At 40.7% G+C, this 15,307-nt stretch overlaps 2 protein-coding genes across 2 annotated transcripts; both read right to left on the minus strand.

Annotated features, from left to right (window-relative positions):
- Positions 1 to 1,508: 1,508 nt before the first annotated feature.
- On the minus strand, positions 1,509 to 4,795 carry LOC136538380 (eukaryotic peptide chain release factor subunit 1-3). The gene is made up of 2 exons (XM_066530356.1): positions 4,610 to 4,795; positions 1,509 to 3,221 (listed from the first exon to the last, which is right to left on the minus strand). The coding sequence occupies exon 2, from the start codon at positions 3,190 to 3,192 to the stop codon at positions 1,885 to 1,887; it is 1,308 nt and encodes a 435-aa protein (XP_066386453.1). The 5' UTR covers positions 3,193 to 3,221; positions 4,610 to 4,795; the 3' UTR covers positions 1,509 to 1,884.
- A 2,945-nt stretch (positions 4,796 to 7,740) lies between these two features.
- LOC136538381 (probable sugar phosphate/phosphate translocator At1g48230) lies at positions 7,741 to 14,315 on the minus strand. Its single transcript, XM_066530358.1, has 9 exons — positions 14,028 to 14,315; positions 13,389 to 13,496; positions 13,138 to 13,169; positions 13,012 to 13,062; positions 12,109 to 12,170; positions 11,746 to 12,007; positions 9,888 to 10,153; positions 9,687 to 9,781; positions 7,741 to 8,049 (listed from the first exon to the last, which is right to left on the minus strand). The coding sequence occupies exons 1-9, from the start codon at positions 14,109 to 14,111 to the stop codon at positions 7,873 to 7,875; spliced, it is 1,137 nt and encodes a 378-aa protein (XP_066386455.1). The 5' UTR covers positions 14,112 to 14,315; the 3' UTR covers positions 7,741 to 7,872.
- Positions 14,316 to 15,307: the final 992 nt, after the last annotated feature.

The following is a 15,307-nucleotide window of genomic DNA, read 5'->3' on the forward strand; positions in this document are numbered from 1 at the left end:
GCCGCGCCGTCTCGCTCCACCGATGTCGACGACTTCATCGACCTCTTCCCCGAACATCGCTGCCCGTGCGTAGACTTCACCGACGAACGTGATGGCGGCTTCTGGATCATCCCCTGCGATGTCAGGTTTGACACGTTCTTCCTCTATCCTCTCTCTGTCTCTGTCTCTCTGTCTAGAACGTGTTCTAGGTCTTTGATTCATCCAGTAAATGTTTAACACCCCGGATCTACTCCTAGACGATCCTACAAGTATTAACATTTCTCTCTTTAAAATTCAGCCATACAAATCAGCACCAGCGGTTTTACGGCCAGCCGAACACTCGTAGATCATTTTTATCCGGCCCTAACCTCGAAAACGAGGTGATTAACGACCCATCATGGTCATGGGAAACGCAGTCAGTCCAGTGACACCCCAAAATTAGGGGGTGGCAGGCGCCCGTCCTAAACGTCAACAAAGAGAAGCTCATTCCTCTCCGTCCGCTGTCTATGTTTGCCTTCCTCGGCAAACCTCAGCCAAAGCCATCTCGAAACATGCATCGGCCACACGGGCGCCATTTTGCATGCCGACCTCCACCAGACACGTACCTCTTGATCGTCCCCGCGATCCCCCCAGGCACCGTCCGCGCGCCACCGCCACCGCCGTCGCATCGCCACCGCCATGGCCACGGCGCCCGTCAAGTTCGCCGCGCTCGCCGTCGCCATAGTCGCCGCGGTCGCGCTCAGTTCCTTCTTCCGCTACCAGTGCCGCCACCGGCCGTCGCCCTTCGTCTCCACCGAGGTGCTCCGCCTCATCGTGGTGAGCAACGAGCAGGAGGTCGGCGAGGAGATGGACCTGGCCGACGGCAACGTGGAGCTGCGGTGCTACGGCTTCAGCGAGCACAGCCACAACCGGTCGGCGTGGTCGGCGCGCGCCGACATCCCCAGCGGCGCGGAGGCCAACTTGACGTTCCCCGCCGTGCACGGCGACGAGGTGTTCGAGGTGCTCTGCTCCTACCGCGGAGCCAACCGGTGCTGGGCGCACGGCGTCCGGGTGTTCGAGAACCCGGGCCACGACAACCTCTTCTGCTCCCAGCAGATCGGCGGCTGCACCGTCAGGTTCCGCAAGGATGGCGGCGTCGAGAAGGTGTACCAGACCAACGGGGAGCTCGACGTGCAGCCGCCCATCTTCATGGGGTTTGTGCCGGACTTCGACAACGCCCGGGACAGCGGATGCTCGTCCGCGAGCTGCGTTGGGAGGACGATCAACAGGGTCATAGGCGAGGAGAGCTGCTGCGACGATTCCTGCGGGGGATGGGAGAAAGCATTGCCAAAGAAATGATCCATGCTCACGCATGCATGTAGAATTCAAACTTGATCTTTTGTATAATGTAGAGCATTTTAATGGTACATACATGAATAGAAGACACTTGAAGCCAGTTTAATCGTGCTATGACTAAGATGGTGCTGAATCGATCAGAGTTTGAAACTTTGAATGTAGCAAAATTCAAAGGAAAACAAACATGTCCCGAGCCAAAAAAAAACGAACTTTGTGGAAACATGTAGATGATTTGTTACACCATGCATGGCCAGTAACAACCATGGTCGCCAAAGGAGTGCAACAGATGAAACTTAAATAGACGCATTTGCAATCCTGTCACTGGAGCATTTGCTAAAAATCAAACCTTGGACACAGCCAATGTCTACATAACAACAGGACATGAGGTATCAACCAGATTGTAATTATGTGCTTGACATTGCAATTCTAAGCTGTGGCAGTGGAAACAAAGCAAGTATCTTAAGTAGTACTCTCCTCAAAACTGAATAATCAAGCAAAATTTAGAAGAACAAAACTCGCAATTGCATCAATCCAGGGTCCAGCGCAGCCATATGAATGACTTCTGCTTAATCAGTCTTCATAGACACCCTCGTCATCAGAAAGCTCATCAAAAGAACGGATGTCCAGTTGATAGCGCAACATGCCACCAATGCCACCAAATCCTCTGCAAAACTGAGATCCTTCTTGAGATTTGTTGGTAACAAATTCCAGTGTGCACCCAAACTTTTTGTACTCATTGGCAAACCATTCCAAGAGTGAGGTTTTCTCCTGAACCTCCAGCTCAGCATTGGTAGACGGATCACGGAAATGACTCTGGTCAGCTTCTTGCTCTTTGTTCAGATGTTTAATAACAGTTTCTCCAGTTGCACTATTCTTAAGCACATATCTGTTGACATCAAGGTTTTCCCACACTATCAGTGTTTCCACAGCACCCATTTCAAGGGCTTTCAGTGTGTCATCAACACCAAACACATACTTCCCCGTATCTTGACTAATTTCTTCAAAATACTTTCCAATCAGCTTTTTCTCTTGTATGAACTTCACATTTGCTAGAATTTCAGCTGACAACTCAATAGCTTGGTTAAAACCATTCTCCCCACCATATGAAACATCAACAACGTTAAGTATTTTGGCCTGGAGACGCTGATCAAACATGTCAGATTGGCTCAATTCTGTCTTAAAATCAGCAGAACCAGCCAATATAAGTCCAGCAACATTAGGCTGACTGGTAGCTGGATTGATGAAAAACTGTGTAGCAAGTTCAGCTGTCTTTCGCACATAATTATGACGTTTTTCCATCCGAAGCCGAGCAAACCGAAGAGCAGATTGTCCTCCTCTTCCATGCTTCTTTGGGAGATCAACAGTGAATTTGTGAAGCACTTCACGAGTATTGCCACTCAGTGTACCAAAAAGAGTTCCATTACCATCCATAACAATGAAGCCAAACTTGTCATCAGATTCCAAGAGTTCATTCAAAGCTTCAGTGTGGAACTTATTGTCACAAAGGTACAAGGATGCATTGATAGGCCTGAAGGGCTCAAAATCAATAGTAACTTTCTTTTCCTTGCCATCTTCAGTAACAATTGTTCCAGTGTAGAGAACAAGTCCATTTGGGGGAACCTTGTTATACAGCTTCAGCCTCTGCTGAGCTGAGGTGATGGCTGCTAAAACAGATTGCCGATTGACTCTACTCTTAATGTTTGAAGCAGTACCATATTCATCACCCAACATCTTGGTCACACGGGAAATTTGGTCACGTGGTGGCATAATCAGAGAGATCATGCTGGTGCCATTGCCTCTAGCAGCTTCCAATGCCTTGATCAACTTCTTGATCTTCCAAATCTCGATGTTCTTGTCAGTTTCCTGACCGTCAGACATCTTGGTGAAAGCACAGTACTTGAATCACCCTGCAGAATACCAGATGTGAAGACCAAGGGCATCAGATAAAGAGAGGAATATAGAAGCTGGCAAGCGTAAGTGATTGAATGTAAGCATATTACAAATAGAGTAATACCAAAATGAGAGTAAATAGTGGTAGTACATTAAGCACAGCTGTTTCCTATAAAAAGAGAGTGGTTATATCTAATGTCATCCAAGGACAGATTCGGATACAGTAGCAAAAAAATAGTATACCTCAAACCGGAGACCAATATTTAAGTTATTGACATATATTCTTCATTAAGTTGTGCAAACTGCACTGAGTTATGATTGTGGTCACATGAAAATTACTATCTAGTATTCACAAATGTACCACAGAACCAAGCCACACACAAATTACCAAAGTAATGAGGAGCCTTATGTTCTATGGTGCCAATACAAATAAATAACTACATATGACAGCATTAAAGCAGCATACTGTTATGCCTAGGTGGCTTTTGCAGCGTCTTTATGCAGGTGCTAGTTGTGTTTGGCTGGAACTTGGTAGCTTTGCGTTGGTGATTGTAAGTCTGTCTTAGATACTGTGTCTGCTCTCTTTCTAAACTGTCTCCAGAACGCTGTATTTCCGTTAGCGATAATGGAAATGGGATTACCTCCGATTCAAAAAAAATATGACAGCATTAAATATTGTATTGTAAAACCAGGGGGCTAACTAAACAAATAAAAAACTTTAAGGTAATAAACAAATTCTAGCAACACTTTAGGGGGTAAATAGACTTCCTATGAATAATTTCAGAGCTGATGCTACACACACTAAACTATTAATGGTGGAGCTTACACTACATTCACAAGTTGCGGATTCATAATGTAGTCTACGCTTAAAGAAGAATTTTTCGAATGATTTGTGCATCCTTTTGCACTCAGTTTTAATACACACACGGTTAGACTGAGATTCTAAATAAATCCCAAAAAGAAGATTCTCTTGGGCATTTAAGAGCACATGAGATCTAGTAGTACATAAATACAGAGACTCGCAGTCAACAAATCAACAAAATGTTATAAGAGAGAAATCATTGGAGCCATTTCCAAAATGTTAAAAAATATAGCTTGATGTGGATTGAAATGTATGTCACTTAACATGTTACACAGTTGGGTCAAACCTCACAGAAGAAAAATTATCAGCCAAGCCTAATGAACAACTGACATCATCTAGTAGCTCAAAAAGCTACCACAATCTTTTAGCTGGGGCGGACCCAGCAAAGGGCATGGGTGATTATTTTTGCAAAACAATCGAAGTTAGTAGGCATAATACATGCATAAACTTGTAATTAGATCAGATCCGAATACAAATAGCTTAAGTTAGGGTTTGGGTGCTCGGTTTCGCACAGCAGGAAGAGAAGACAAAGGGTGGGCATACCTAGTGGTGCTTGTCGCCGGCGAAGGACCAGAAAAAGACCCGGGCATCTACTGTAGAGCGGCAGCGTCGGCGGTCAACCAGTCGTCGCCACGACCACGAGAGATAGCGAGAGTGAGACTGACAGAGCGCGCATGCAGGGGGGAAATGGAAGAGAAGATATGGCAGTGGCAGGGGTGGACCGCTGGAGTGAGGGATAAACGCACACCGGTTATCGGGGGTATGGTAACGGTCCATCAAATCAAGCCCTCGTTTAGTTACTACCGATTCCAAATTTTGGCGTAAAAAGAAGATTCCCCGTCACATTAAACTTGTGGTACGGAGTACTAAATGTTGACGAAATCAAAAACTAATTGCACAGTTTGGTTGTATTTTACGAGACGAATGTTTTAAGTCTAATTAGTCAACGATTAGACAATTATTACCAAATAAAAACAAAACGACACTGTAGCTACAGCGTCGCTACAGTGATTCGGCCGCCGCCAATTCGGCCGAACTAAACGCGGCCCAAAGGAGAAAAAAAAAGTGGAGACTATCCATAAGGTAACTGTAGCTACTTACTGGGAATTTTTGTCGGATGTCTATATATAATCATTCAACGTCACAGAAAAATCTCATATATTGGATGATTATATATAGACACGTGGCATGAATCTGCCCACGGCTGTCTCGTGGGATAATCTCTACCTCTTTTTTTCTCTTCTATAGGCCTGTTTGGTAGGCTGGCTCAAGAACTCTGGCTCTAACTTCTAATGTAGAACAATTTTTTCATGCATATAAAGTTATTTTAAAAAACGTTTGGCAAAAATAGCTCTAATAACAATTTTGTAATAATTTGTATTAGATTTGTGAGAAGCAGCAAGGAGAAACCATTTGTTTCGGCTCTGTTATAAAAAACAGCTCCGGCTCCTCCAAGCTCCTTGCAAGGGCTGGAGTTGAAGCCCTGCCAAACAAGATCATAGTCTAGCGTAGACGGTTAAATATGGGCTTCAGGAATTTTGTCTTTTAGTGAATATGAATCTAAAATTTGTCATTTTTGTATGAATTTTTGAAATACGAGTTTGTATCTCAATTTTTTTATGTGAGCACATATTTACATGCACTATGGATGTGTCAAGTTTCAAACAAAAATTGAGTGGTCAAAATACTTTTTTTAATTGGTTTCTAAATTTTCACCCGGCAGATGTATGTTGCCGGTGCAGACCGGGTCTGATCGAGCGAAGGTCTTGAGAGGCCATCGATAGTGTATAAAGTCAACCTTAAGCAGAGGTGACGTGTTTAAGGCTAAGTTAGTGTTACGTACTCCCTCCATCCTAAATTAAAGTCAATCTAAGTATCTTGAAGAGTCAAAACATCTTAAGTTTAACTAAATTTATATGATAAGATAATGACATTTATGATATCAATTAAGTATCATTAGGTTCTTCACTAATTATATTTTCATAGTATATCTATTTGATGCCATAAATTTTTATAATTTTTTTTTAAAATTTTGGTTAAACTTGAGATATTTTGACTCTCTAAGATTCTTAGAATGACTTATAATTTGAGATAGAGAGAGTATAACTGTATAAGATCTAAATAAACTAACGGAACGAACATATTAGTTAAAATAAATATAAATCCTTATTTTCTTGTTTTCGTTATAGCATATGGCAGGCAACAGTAACATATAAGCCTAAGAAACCTTTTTGCTCCAACCCCAAGCCCGTGTTTGCCAGCGTTGGTGCTTTCCTCAGCCAGACAGCCTGCCACTGCAACTAGAGGTCGAGACTTGAGAGCTCTTAACTAGTGCATGGAAACCTATTACTGCAGTAGCAGTATCCAGTTGTCCATGGCAAAGCTCTATGTTACCAAAAGGGTATATCACTCCTTTTCAACAGTAACGGGAGTCCAAGAAAACAATAGCTCAACATAGTGCAGGAAACAGCTCCACATCTCGGCTTAGTGCAGGAACGAAGACGGTATTGCAGTAGCCGTTTCTAGAGTCTTAAGGATCTTCAAGAGTTTGTCAAATTTTACTTGGCAAATCTTATGATTTACCAACTCTCAAAATTATATGTCAAGTAAAAAAACAATCCATCTTCAAGAGTTTGGCATTTTTTACTTAGGCCCCGTTTAGTTCTATCCAAAAGCCAAAAATTTTTGCATAGTAACCGTCACATCGAATCTTGCGGCACATGCATGGAGTACTAAATGTAGACGAAAAAAACTAATTACACAGTTAGTCGAGAAATCATGAGACGAATCTTTTAAGCCTAAATAGTCCATAATTGGACAATTTTTGCCAAATACAAACGTAAGTGCTACAGTAGCCAAAAGCTAAAAATTTTCGGAACTAAACACGCCCTTAGTAAAATAAAAAAACCCGTTAACAAAACGAAGAGGCCCGCTAAGCGAACGAAGAATCCCGCTAAGCGAACGAAGAGCCCCGCTAAGAAACGAAGAGCCCCGAATGCAAGTCGTATACGCACGCGTATATTTGCGCGCGCGGAGGGAAGATTTGCCAAGTTGCTATTGATGCCAAGTTGTTTTGCCAAACTGTTGGAGACTATTTTTTCTTGTTTTGCCAAAATTATATGGATGCCAAGTTAAGATAGCAAACTCTTGAAGATGCTCTTACATCATGTTCATATACTAATATACAAGTCCAAGTCCAACTTAAATGGATGCATGGAATATGACATAACAGGAACACACGCCACACGCCATAGTAAAACTGCACTTGCAATTAGGGTATGCAGCAACAAGGCAGCCTGCAGTAGGTAAAAACACATTAGAGTCCAGACCTACGTCTGCTTGTAACAGCAGACAACAGCAAAATTTGCCAGATTCACACTTGGTAATCCGCTAGTACTGAAGGCAGCAATGACAGAACAAACTAAAAAGGAAACACTACAATTCAAATTAGAGCCTATGGAGTGCTTTACAACATCTACGGTTGAACACCATTTCCATATGCTTGGTTTGGTTAAGGAATAACTATAGCCAACACATGGCCTGACGTGTTTCTCCAAACACTAAGCAAAAGTTATAACCTACCTCTTCAACTTCTCTAATCCACCTCTAGGTATCTCCCCAAAATATACACACCTAGCGAAAAAGGTACATCAAGAGGAGACATCCAGGTGTCATGGTATGAGAAGAGGTGCAACTTGCAGGAGCTTCTGAAAATATATTCTTTTCCACACGTATATCAGCACCTCTTTCAGATTCACCGGAACAAAAAGATGTGATGGTCAACCCACAAAATAGGTAAACCATGGTTATCTGTTAATGAAGCTGCCTGTTTGGGTCCGTGTAACATAGGAGAGGCGTGCAGAAGGGATCAAAGGGGCTTCCTCATCAACTGCTGCAGCTTCTGATGCCAGGCCTCCTACTACAGTCCCATCATTGTTGTCCATGGAATTGTCAGGCCTGAATATACTTAAAGACTTCTTGTCCTGCACGTAGAATTAGAAAGCAATCATTTACCACTTGCAATAAACATGAAAATCTAAATAGTTTGTTAAAGAGGTATAGAAGTAGTATTCATGCTGTGCTGTCTGGTGTCGCCCCAAGCTGTGCTGTCTGGTGTCGCCCGGCAGGTCGTCGTGCTAGTTGTTAGTTGAGTTCTTATTTGAGTTGTTATTTCGGTCGATTCGACCAATTTGGAGCGAGTAGTGGCGTGAGTTGATAGTTGTCCAGTTGTTGTACCAAAGTCACGTAGGTGAGTGGTGCACTCTTCTCAGTTGTATGGTTTTTGGGCCCAGTTTCCATTCAAAAAAACTGGGCAGGCACTTGCCTTTTTTTTCTTCGTCTAATAGAAATCACGGGAAGGGCAGGCCTGGTGCAAGCGGTAGAGTCTTACCGCCTGTGACCGGAAGGTCCCGGGTTCGAGTCGGTCTCCTCGCATTGCACAGGCGAGGGTAAGGCTTGCCACTAACACCCTTCCCCAGACCCCGCACAGAGCGGGAGCTCTCTGCACTGGGTACGTCCTTTTTTAATAGAAATCGCGGCAATGCTTTTGCCGTCCTTTCTAAAAAAAAGTAGTATTCATGACAGACAAACGCCAAAAGTTTAAAATGGTCAATCTACACTTATGGAAACCTACGTTGAAGAAACAAAAAAGTGCATGCTATATGTGTATTGATACTCCTTTTGATGGGATCATGTATCTTAATATAAGATGGTCTTTAGCAGAGTAGGCTTAAAAATAAGCTGAAGAAGCTGGAGATAAGAGAGGTAATGCATGAACTTCTAGAAGACCATCAGGTTCTATGCATTTCATTTCAGAGGCGAGTTATGTTGAGAAATGCTGTAGCTAGTAATGATTGTATAAGCAGGTCTGCTCCAGTTCTGTGACTTAAAACTGATGTAGAACCTTTTATGTCCTATTACAATGCATATGGACTGGGGCAATGTCTCTAGAACTCTAAAAGAAATGAAGGGAGATGAAGAAAAGAAGCAACTCTAGTTCAAAACCTTTTACGCCCAGTGCTTACAACAACATAATGCTCATGGGCTCATGGCTGGGCCAAGGTGATAAAATTTTCATAACAGCAGTGTTTTAACCACAATGAAAACAAAGTTTCGAGAACAGCTAAAAGGTAATGAAAGTGAAACGTGGAACGACCAGGGTTCAAAATTTCGGCGAAATTTCAGCCGAATTTCGCGAAATTCGGTAATTTCGGTGGTGCCCGAAAGAAAAATCCTAAATTTTGTAATACACTAATACATGTGCTATATAACTCTACATTCATATTTTCTACTGTTTATATTGCATATTCTTCTATTCAATAGATGTGCAGTCATAAATCATCCTGATATTTGTTTAGATCTAAAGTTTTTTAGAAAAAGCATACTTCATGTGTTAGTCTCAAAAAAAATTCGCCGAAATTTCGGTCAAATTTCGCGAAATTCAGTAATTTCAGTGGTGGCCGAAATTTTTGCAATACCGAAATTAAAAACCCTGGGAACGACACTCATCTCACTTATTTCTTTGAAACACTTATACATGTAACATATCTCCGGATAGGCACAATAAACAAGGGGAGTACTAAACATTAAAAAAAATAGCAGCAAAGGAACTTATACCAACCTTTGTAGCCCTATCAGAATTATTATCTGCAGGAAGCTGGTTTGCTTTGACATCTTTCATCTTCAAATAATTGTACAGGACAACACCGGAGAGCGCTACACGTAAAATTAATGCTAGTTAAGGAAACGAATAATAACAGGCATACATAATATAAAATATCAACATGTTGTTCGAGATGCAAAAGAACAATTACATAATTACCAACTGCGTATCCAATTATGTTGAGACTTGTAATAACGGATTCAGGGAAGATAATAGTTGAGAGAGCAATAAGTATCCAGTCCTTCAGAACACCAGCAACTCGAATGGTGACAGCTCCAGTTCTTCCAATAACTAAGAATATGGATATGTTCAATGCGAATGCAGAAAGTGCATTCAGGAAAAATATTGAATAGTTGAATTGAATTTGAGACACGTCCATTTCTGGCTTTTCCAGCAAATACCATGGAATAAACAGGAAGATGAAACTGCATAAAAACAATATAATCAAGAAACGTCAAGCAGAAAAAACGGAAAGGTATATTAAAGACACTTAGATTTTAGAACGTGAAATAGTTAGCTCAATATTAAAATGAATTGTGTTACAACCCAAAACTAGAATACCTGCACTGAAAGAAATGCTACTACCATAAAAGATAAAGGACGGAATATTATTCAATTATTCAAGGATATCTTTTAGTGCAGGCATTCAATCGTTTAGAGTTGTAACCCAGTTCATTAATATGCCATCACTTATTTAATCTATCACAAAATTGAGATATCTGAATTGCCATGATTAGTTCAGTTTGTACCCAACTTGGACAGCCAAAATCCTTTGTGATCTATAATGCATGTGATTGGATTTTGAAACATGAAGACAATCTTGCAAAACCATGCTTTAATTGAGTCAGTACGAGATCGTGTAGCATACTAGTGCAGCGGTAGCACAACTATCATATCATTAACCATGTTTTGATGAATGTGTCCTAGAAAGTATACAGAGATAATATATCAAACTACCATCACAGAAGAAATTCAGCTAATAAGCCTTAGAATAAACTTGACTACCAATTTATAACTTATCAAATGAATGAAAGAAAAAACGCCAAGAAGCACAATAAAACAGATAAAATAATCTGTGTACTTTATTTATAACTTATATTAAGTCTGAGGTCTGATATCTTAATTGCGGATACATTCAAACCAAATTGTCCTTTCAAAGCACCTCTAAGAAGATTCACATGGGGATCAGTCTAGTAAAACCTCAACACTACAGTAATTTGGCATTGTGATTTGAAACCTCAAGCAAATGGGATCTTATGTTCATTGACAACTATTTTTTCAAGAAAAGAATGACAGTGAAAGCACCTCTTGACTTTGGCTCATTCATTAATATTGACAACATATTGAACTAAACCATCAAAGAGGCTGAAGGCTCCATAAGGAAATCAATATACATTCCAAAGTACCTCTTTTTCCATCCAAATTGAGGCGTTTCAAAATTGAGGCATACCCTTAGTGGAGTACAACATATGCTTCTACGATCACTTTGGGGAGAATTAAGACAATGAGTACAAAAGTACAGTTACAATATGCACTGTTATAGGAAAACCAGTTATACTACAAAAGTGTTTCCAATTACAAATATAGGTTACAAAAGTAGCTAGAAAGTCCTAGCAATCATCTATACTGCACATATAAAACTTCATAGTGAAGCCTTTGTCAAGGAACAGGTTCATCCAATATATTATTAAAGACAACTTGTCCACAATCATATACGCTAAACAAAATACCAGCAATATTCATTCACTTTACGACATCAGCGCAATGAACCCAACTGTGACTATAGATTTTTCGCAATACAGAAATCACATGGTTAATAATACCGTGCACAATGACTAAACATAGCTAACTTCTTGAAATTATAATAACTACGCATTTTCAAGGCTTTATCAGTGAAGCATTTTCAGATTTTCTTCTTGTAAAAATATCATAATATAGCAATATCACTAAACGGTCCTTGTCAGAAATTATATCAATTAAGAGAGCCTTTAGAATATCAGAATACAGTTTCTAGTACCTGCAAGGGGCTATGTAATACAAGCTTGTAATAGGATTCAGGGTCAAGCCCTTCTTTTGGAGAAGGACCTGAGTTAGGACCAGCCTGAGGGCTTCCGCAAAGATACCAGTTACTTGGTATAATGTTCCAATCACATTAAAGTGGATCTCACCATAAGATGAAACTACAACACCAACACTGACCAATACCATGTTCAAGAAGAGATCCCATCTTAATTTGTCAGTACCACATAAAACAGCCATTATAAATGTTGCTACAGGCACTGCATTTCAAAGAAACTCGAGTCAGTACTCAGTATCTATTGTATAAGCTCATAGATGGATCTTTGTTAAGTAACATAGAGGGGGTAGCATGTGGACGCACTCAAGGCCTTGAGCATCTGAATGAAAGCCACGGAAATATACAAGTATGCCGTGTTGCCAAACCTGAAAAGGGGCCAGCAAAATCGATGTGTGAATTATAAGGGAAATATGTGTTTTCCACATCTCATTTAAGAAACTCTAAAGGAGCACAGAGAACATGCACAACAAGGCATACTAATGGGAAATTAGTAAAGTGTAGTTCAATACTAATGCCAGAAGCTAACAAAGTTATAATTGTACAGGTAATTTGCAGACCAAGCATTGAGGTACTGCAAGGTGTCATCTAGGTCACATACAGATGGAGGAATAAATCTTTTTGAGTAAATGAGGCGTGTATTTTTGTCGTTGTTGTGAAGTTTGTGCTTTATAAAATTCTGGAACAACAAACTGCTACATCAATGCATTTCTGTGCTGATGCCGCGCCTTTGATAAAGTTATGAATAAAAGCAACCAAATCAAGCAAAAGTCCATAATGGAGCACACCTGCATCTAGCCCAATAATGGAGCACTGCATCCATACAGTAAGCTAGCATAAAGAAGCCTGCTACTGAATTTCACCCACAATAACGTTAATAATTTATATATGTTATATTATTCTAGCCTTTGGTATACCATACTACCAGCTACCAGGTAAATGGTTCAAAAAGGCATGCCCATAAAAAAAATAACCTCAATTAGATCTGCAAGCAAACTCATTAGCAACAGTGCAAAGGAAATCAGCCAGCAGCACTGCAAGTATCATACTGTTTGTGCATGTTTATAATCAATTTAGATAAGATGTTTTACCATTTCATGCATGCTTGAATAGGCATATTTTGAATTTTGATACAGGAAAGTTTTATACATGTCCTTGCAACATATAAGAAATGAAAGATCAAGACCACATTGTAAAAATTTAGCTTACCACAGACTTGAAGCGAAGAAGGCACTAATTGGAATTACACATGTGGCATATCTGCATTAAGGGGGGCAACTGACTAAGAGTCAGACTTATACATGTAGAAAGGGAAGAATAAGTGAATGTTCTTACATATGGAAAGTCATCTTGACAGGTGCAACAACCTGCATTACAAATAATAGAAAAACAAAATCCATCAGCTCCAGGAATGTAAATCACATTACCAGAGAACCTAACAATCTAAACCAAAGATGGCAATCATAATATTATCTGTGTATGTTCTTTCACAATAGCAATGGTTACTTGAAATAATAATGTACAGTCACTTGGTTGAACAGGAACATCTCCCTAAGAATAAAGGAAAATGTTGCAGAGAAGCCCACCTTAAAAACTCGGACAAGGAAGAATGTCACGATTCCAGAAAATGCCATGTGAATCATTGTAAGCGTGATAGGGAAAGGGAATTTGAAGTACTTAGGAGAAAGGACCCACTGCAGTCAAAAAGATTTAGAGCATTAAGTTCACAATCAAAGTCCAGATGAATCAAAAATAGATGCATATAAATCAAAATGCCTGCAAAATTCTGACTCGGTGTTTTCAGCACGCCAAGTCATATTGGGAATATGCTTAGAGGCACATTGTACCACAGATTACTGATAGTGACAGTGTGCTGTAGAAAAAAAACCGGTTCACCTTACAGCGACAGCTACAGCTTTCAGGTCCTATAGAAATGCTTTAAAAACGTTGCAATGGACCGTTCACCAACCTAATAATCCTAACAAATATGACCAGTCAAAGTAGAACCCGTGATATCAGAATCACATGAACCACACTACACGCAAAACACTAAGCCTGCATACGGATACAAATGCTTTCGCAAATCAGCTGGATTTGGGGCAAAATGGACATCAGTTTTCACCACCCACTACACAACGAGTGCTACCTTGCTTCACCACCACTCTACCGCAATGGAAAACATAGGGGAGCGCATAAACCCGCATTGGAAGGAAGCAGAGCCCTACTTTGTTGAACAGGATGACGCCCGACGAGAGGCAGATGTAGATCAGCAGGTAGAGGTAGGTCAGCACGAGCTGCCTGCTGATCATCTTCGCCGCGCCCCCCAACTCGCCGCTCGGGGATGGCGGCCGCTGGTTGTACGGCGCGTGGCTGGCCGCTGGCGGCTCCGGGGAGGTGGATGCGGAGGCGTCGGCTGGAAGGAATCACAGATCGGAGATGGGTGAGGTGGAACGAGAGCGGCGGGGGATGTCGGGCGAAAGGGCGTGGCCTAGTGCGGTGGGTTTCGAGATCCGCTGGGCCGTTGGATGGGGATCCTATGGATATGGCTGGATTGATCGCCCTATCGCAAGGATCAGTGTGCTGTGTGCCTGTCTGTCTGTATCGAACAACAAAAATATGACGGACTAAGAATAGTTAAAGACTATCACGCATAATTGTAGTACCAGTGTGGTAAAAATGATAGCGTCTACGCTAATATAAAAATGCTCCCGTTGTTTTTGTTTTTTCTATTCGTCCGTTTCATCGTTCACATGTGAATTTTATTCATCTGACCAAATCCATTTATAATATTCTAATTTTGCTTAGTGTGTTACGTGGTGTACTATAATCGCCTCTAATCAGGCACCGATATCTTTGACATCTTTCGTATTTACACCTTAAATTTCAACATATAATGTGCTATGTATAACTCTTGAAGAACAACCTTTTAATCCCAAAGTTCCTGAACATGGATGGTAAAACTTTTCATTCTTTGATACTCTAAAAAGCTAAATTTTAAAATTGTTTGACTTTTCAAAAATTAAGCAAGAATTACAGATATATTTTAGAGTATGTAGTTTTCACTATGTATTAGGCATGGCGTATATTTAGGTGTATATTAAAAGCTATGTGTCTAAAAAAGCTAAAATGTTCTATGATTTAGGACGAAGCGGGAAGTAGCAAGTGCTAGCTCTCTTATTTCTCTCTAACAAGTCACTTCATCAACCTATCACTACTTTGTTGTTCGGTTGGCACCACCAAACTACCGATGAACATGGATGGTGAAACTTTCGTGTAAGTGAAAGAAAGGAATGAATGATATTTTATGAACAGTGTAATTTTACTTTCAGATGGACTTAAACCCTAGAGATAAAATTGTGGCCGTTCATAAATGGCATCAGGCAGAATAATTACCCTGTGTTGTTTACATCAAGCATTGAGAGCTAACCTTATAGTGTATCAATTTGCATCCCTTGATATACACATATTGGTGACGATATGTATGTATATGGTGCTTTATTTAAAC

The sequence above is a fragment of the Miscanthus floridulus genome, chromosome 2 (assembly GCF_019320115.1).
Source record: "Miscanthus floridulus cultivar M001 chromosome 2, ASM1932011v1, whole genome shotgun sequence".
In the NCBI taxonomy this organism is placed as follows: domain Eukaryota; kingdom Viridiplantae; phylum Streptophyta; class Magnoliopsida; order Poales; family Poaceae; genus Miscanthus; species Miscanthus floridulus.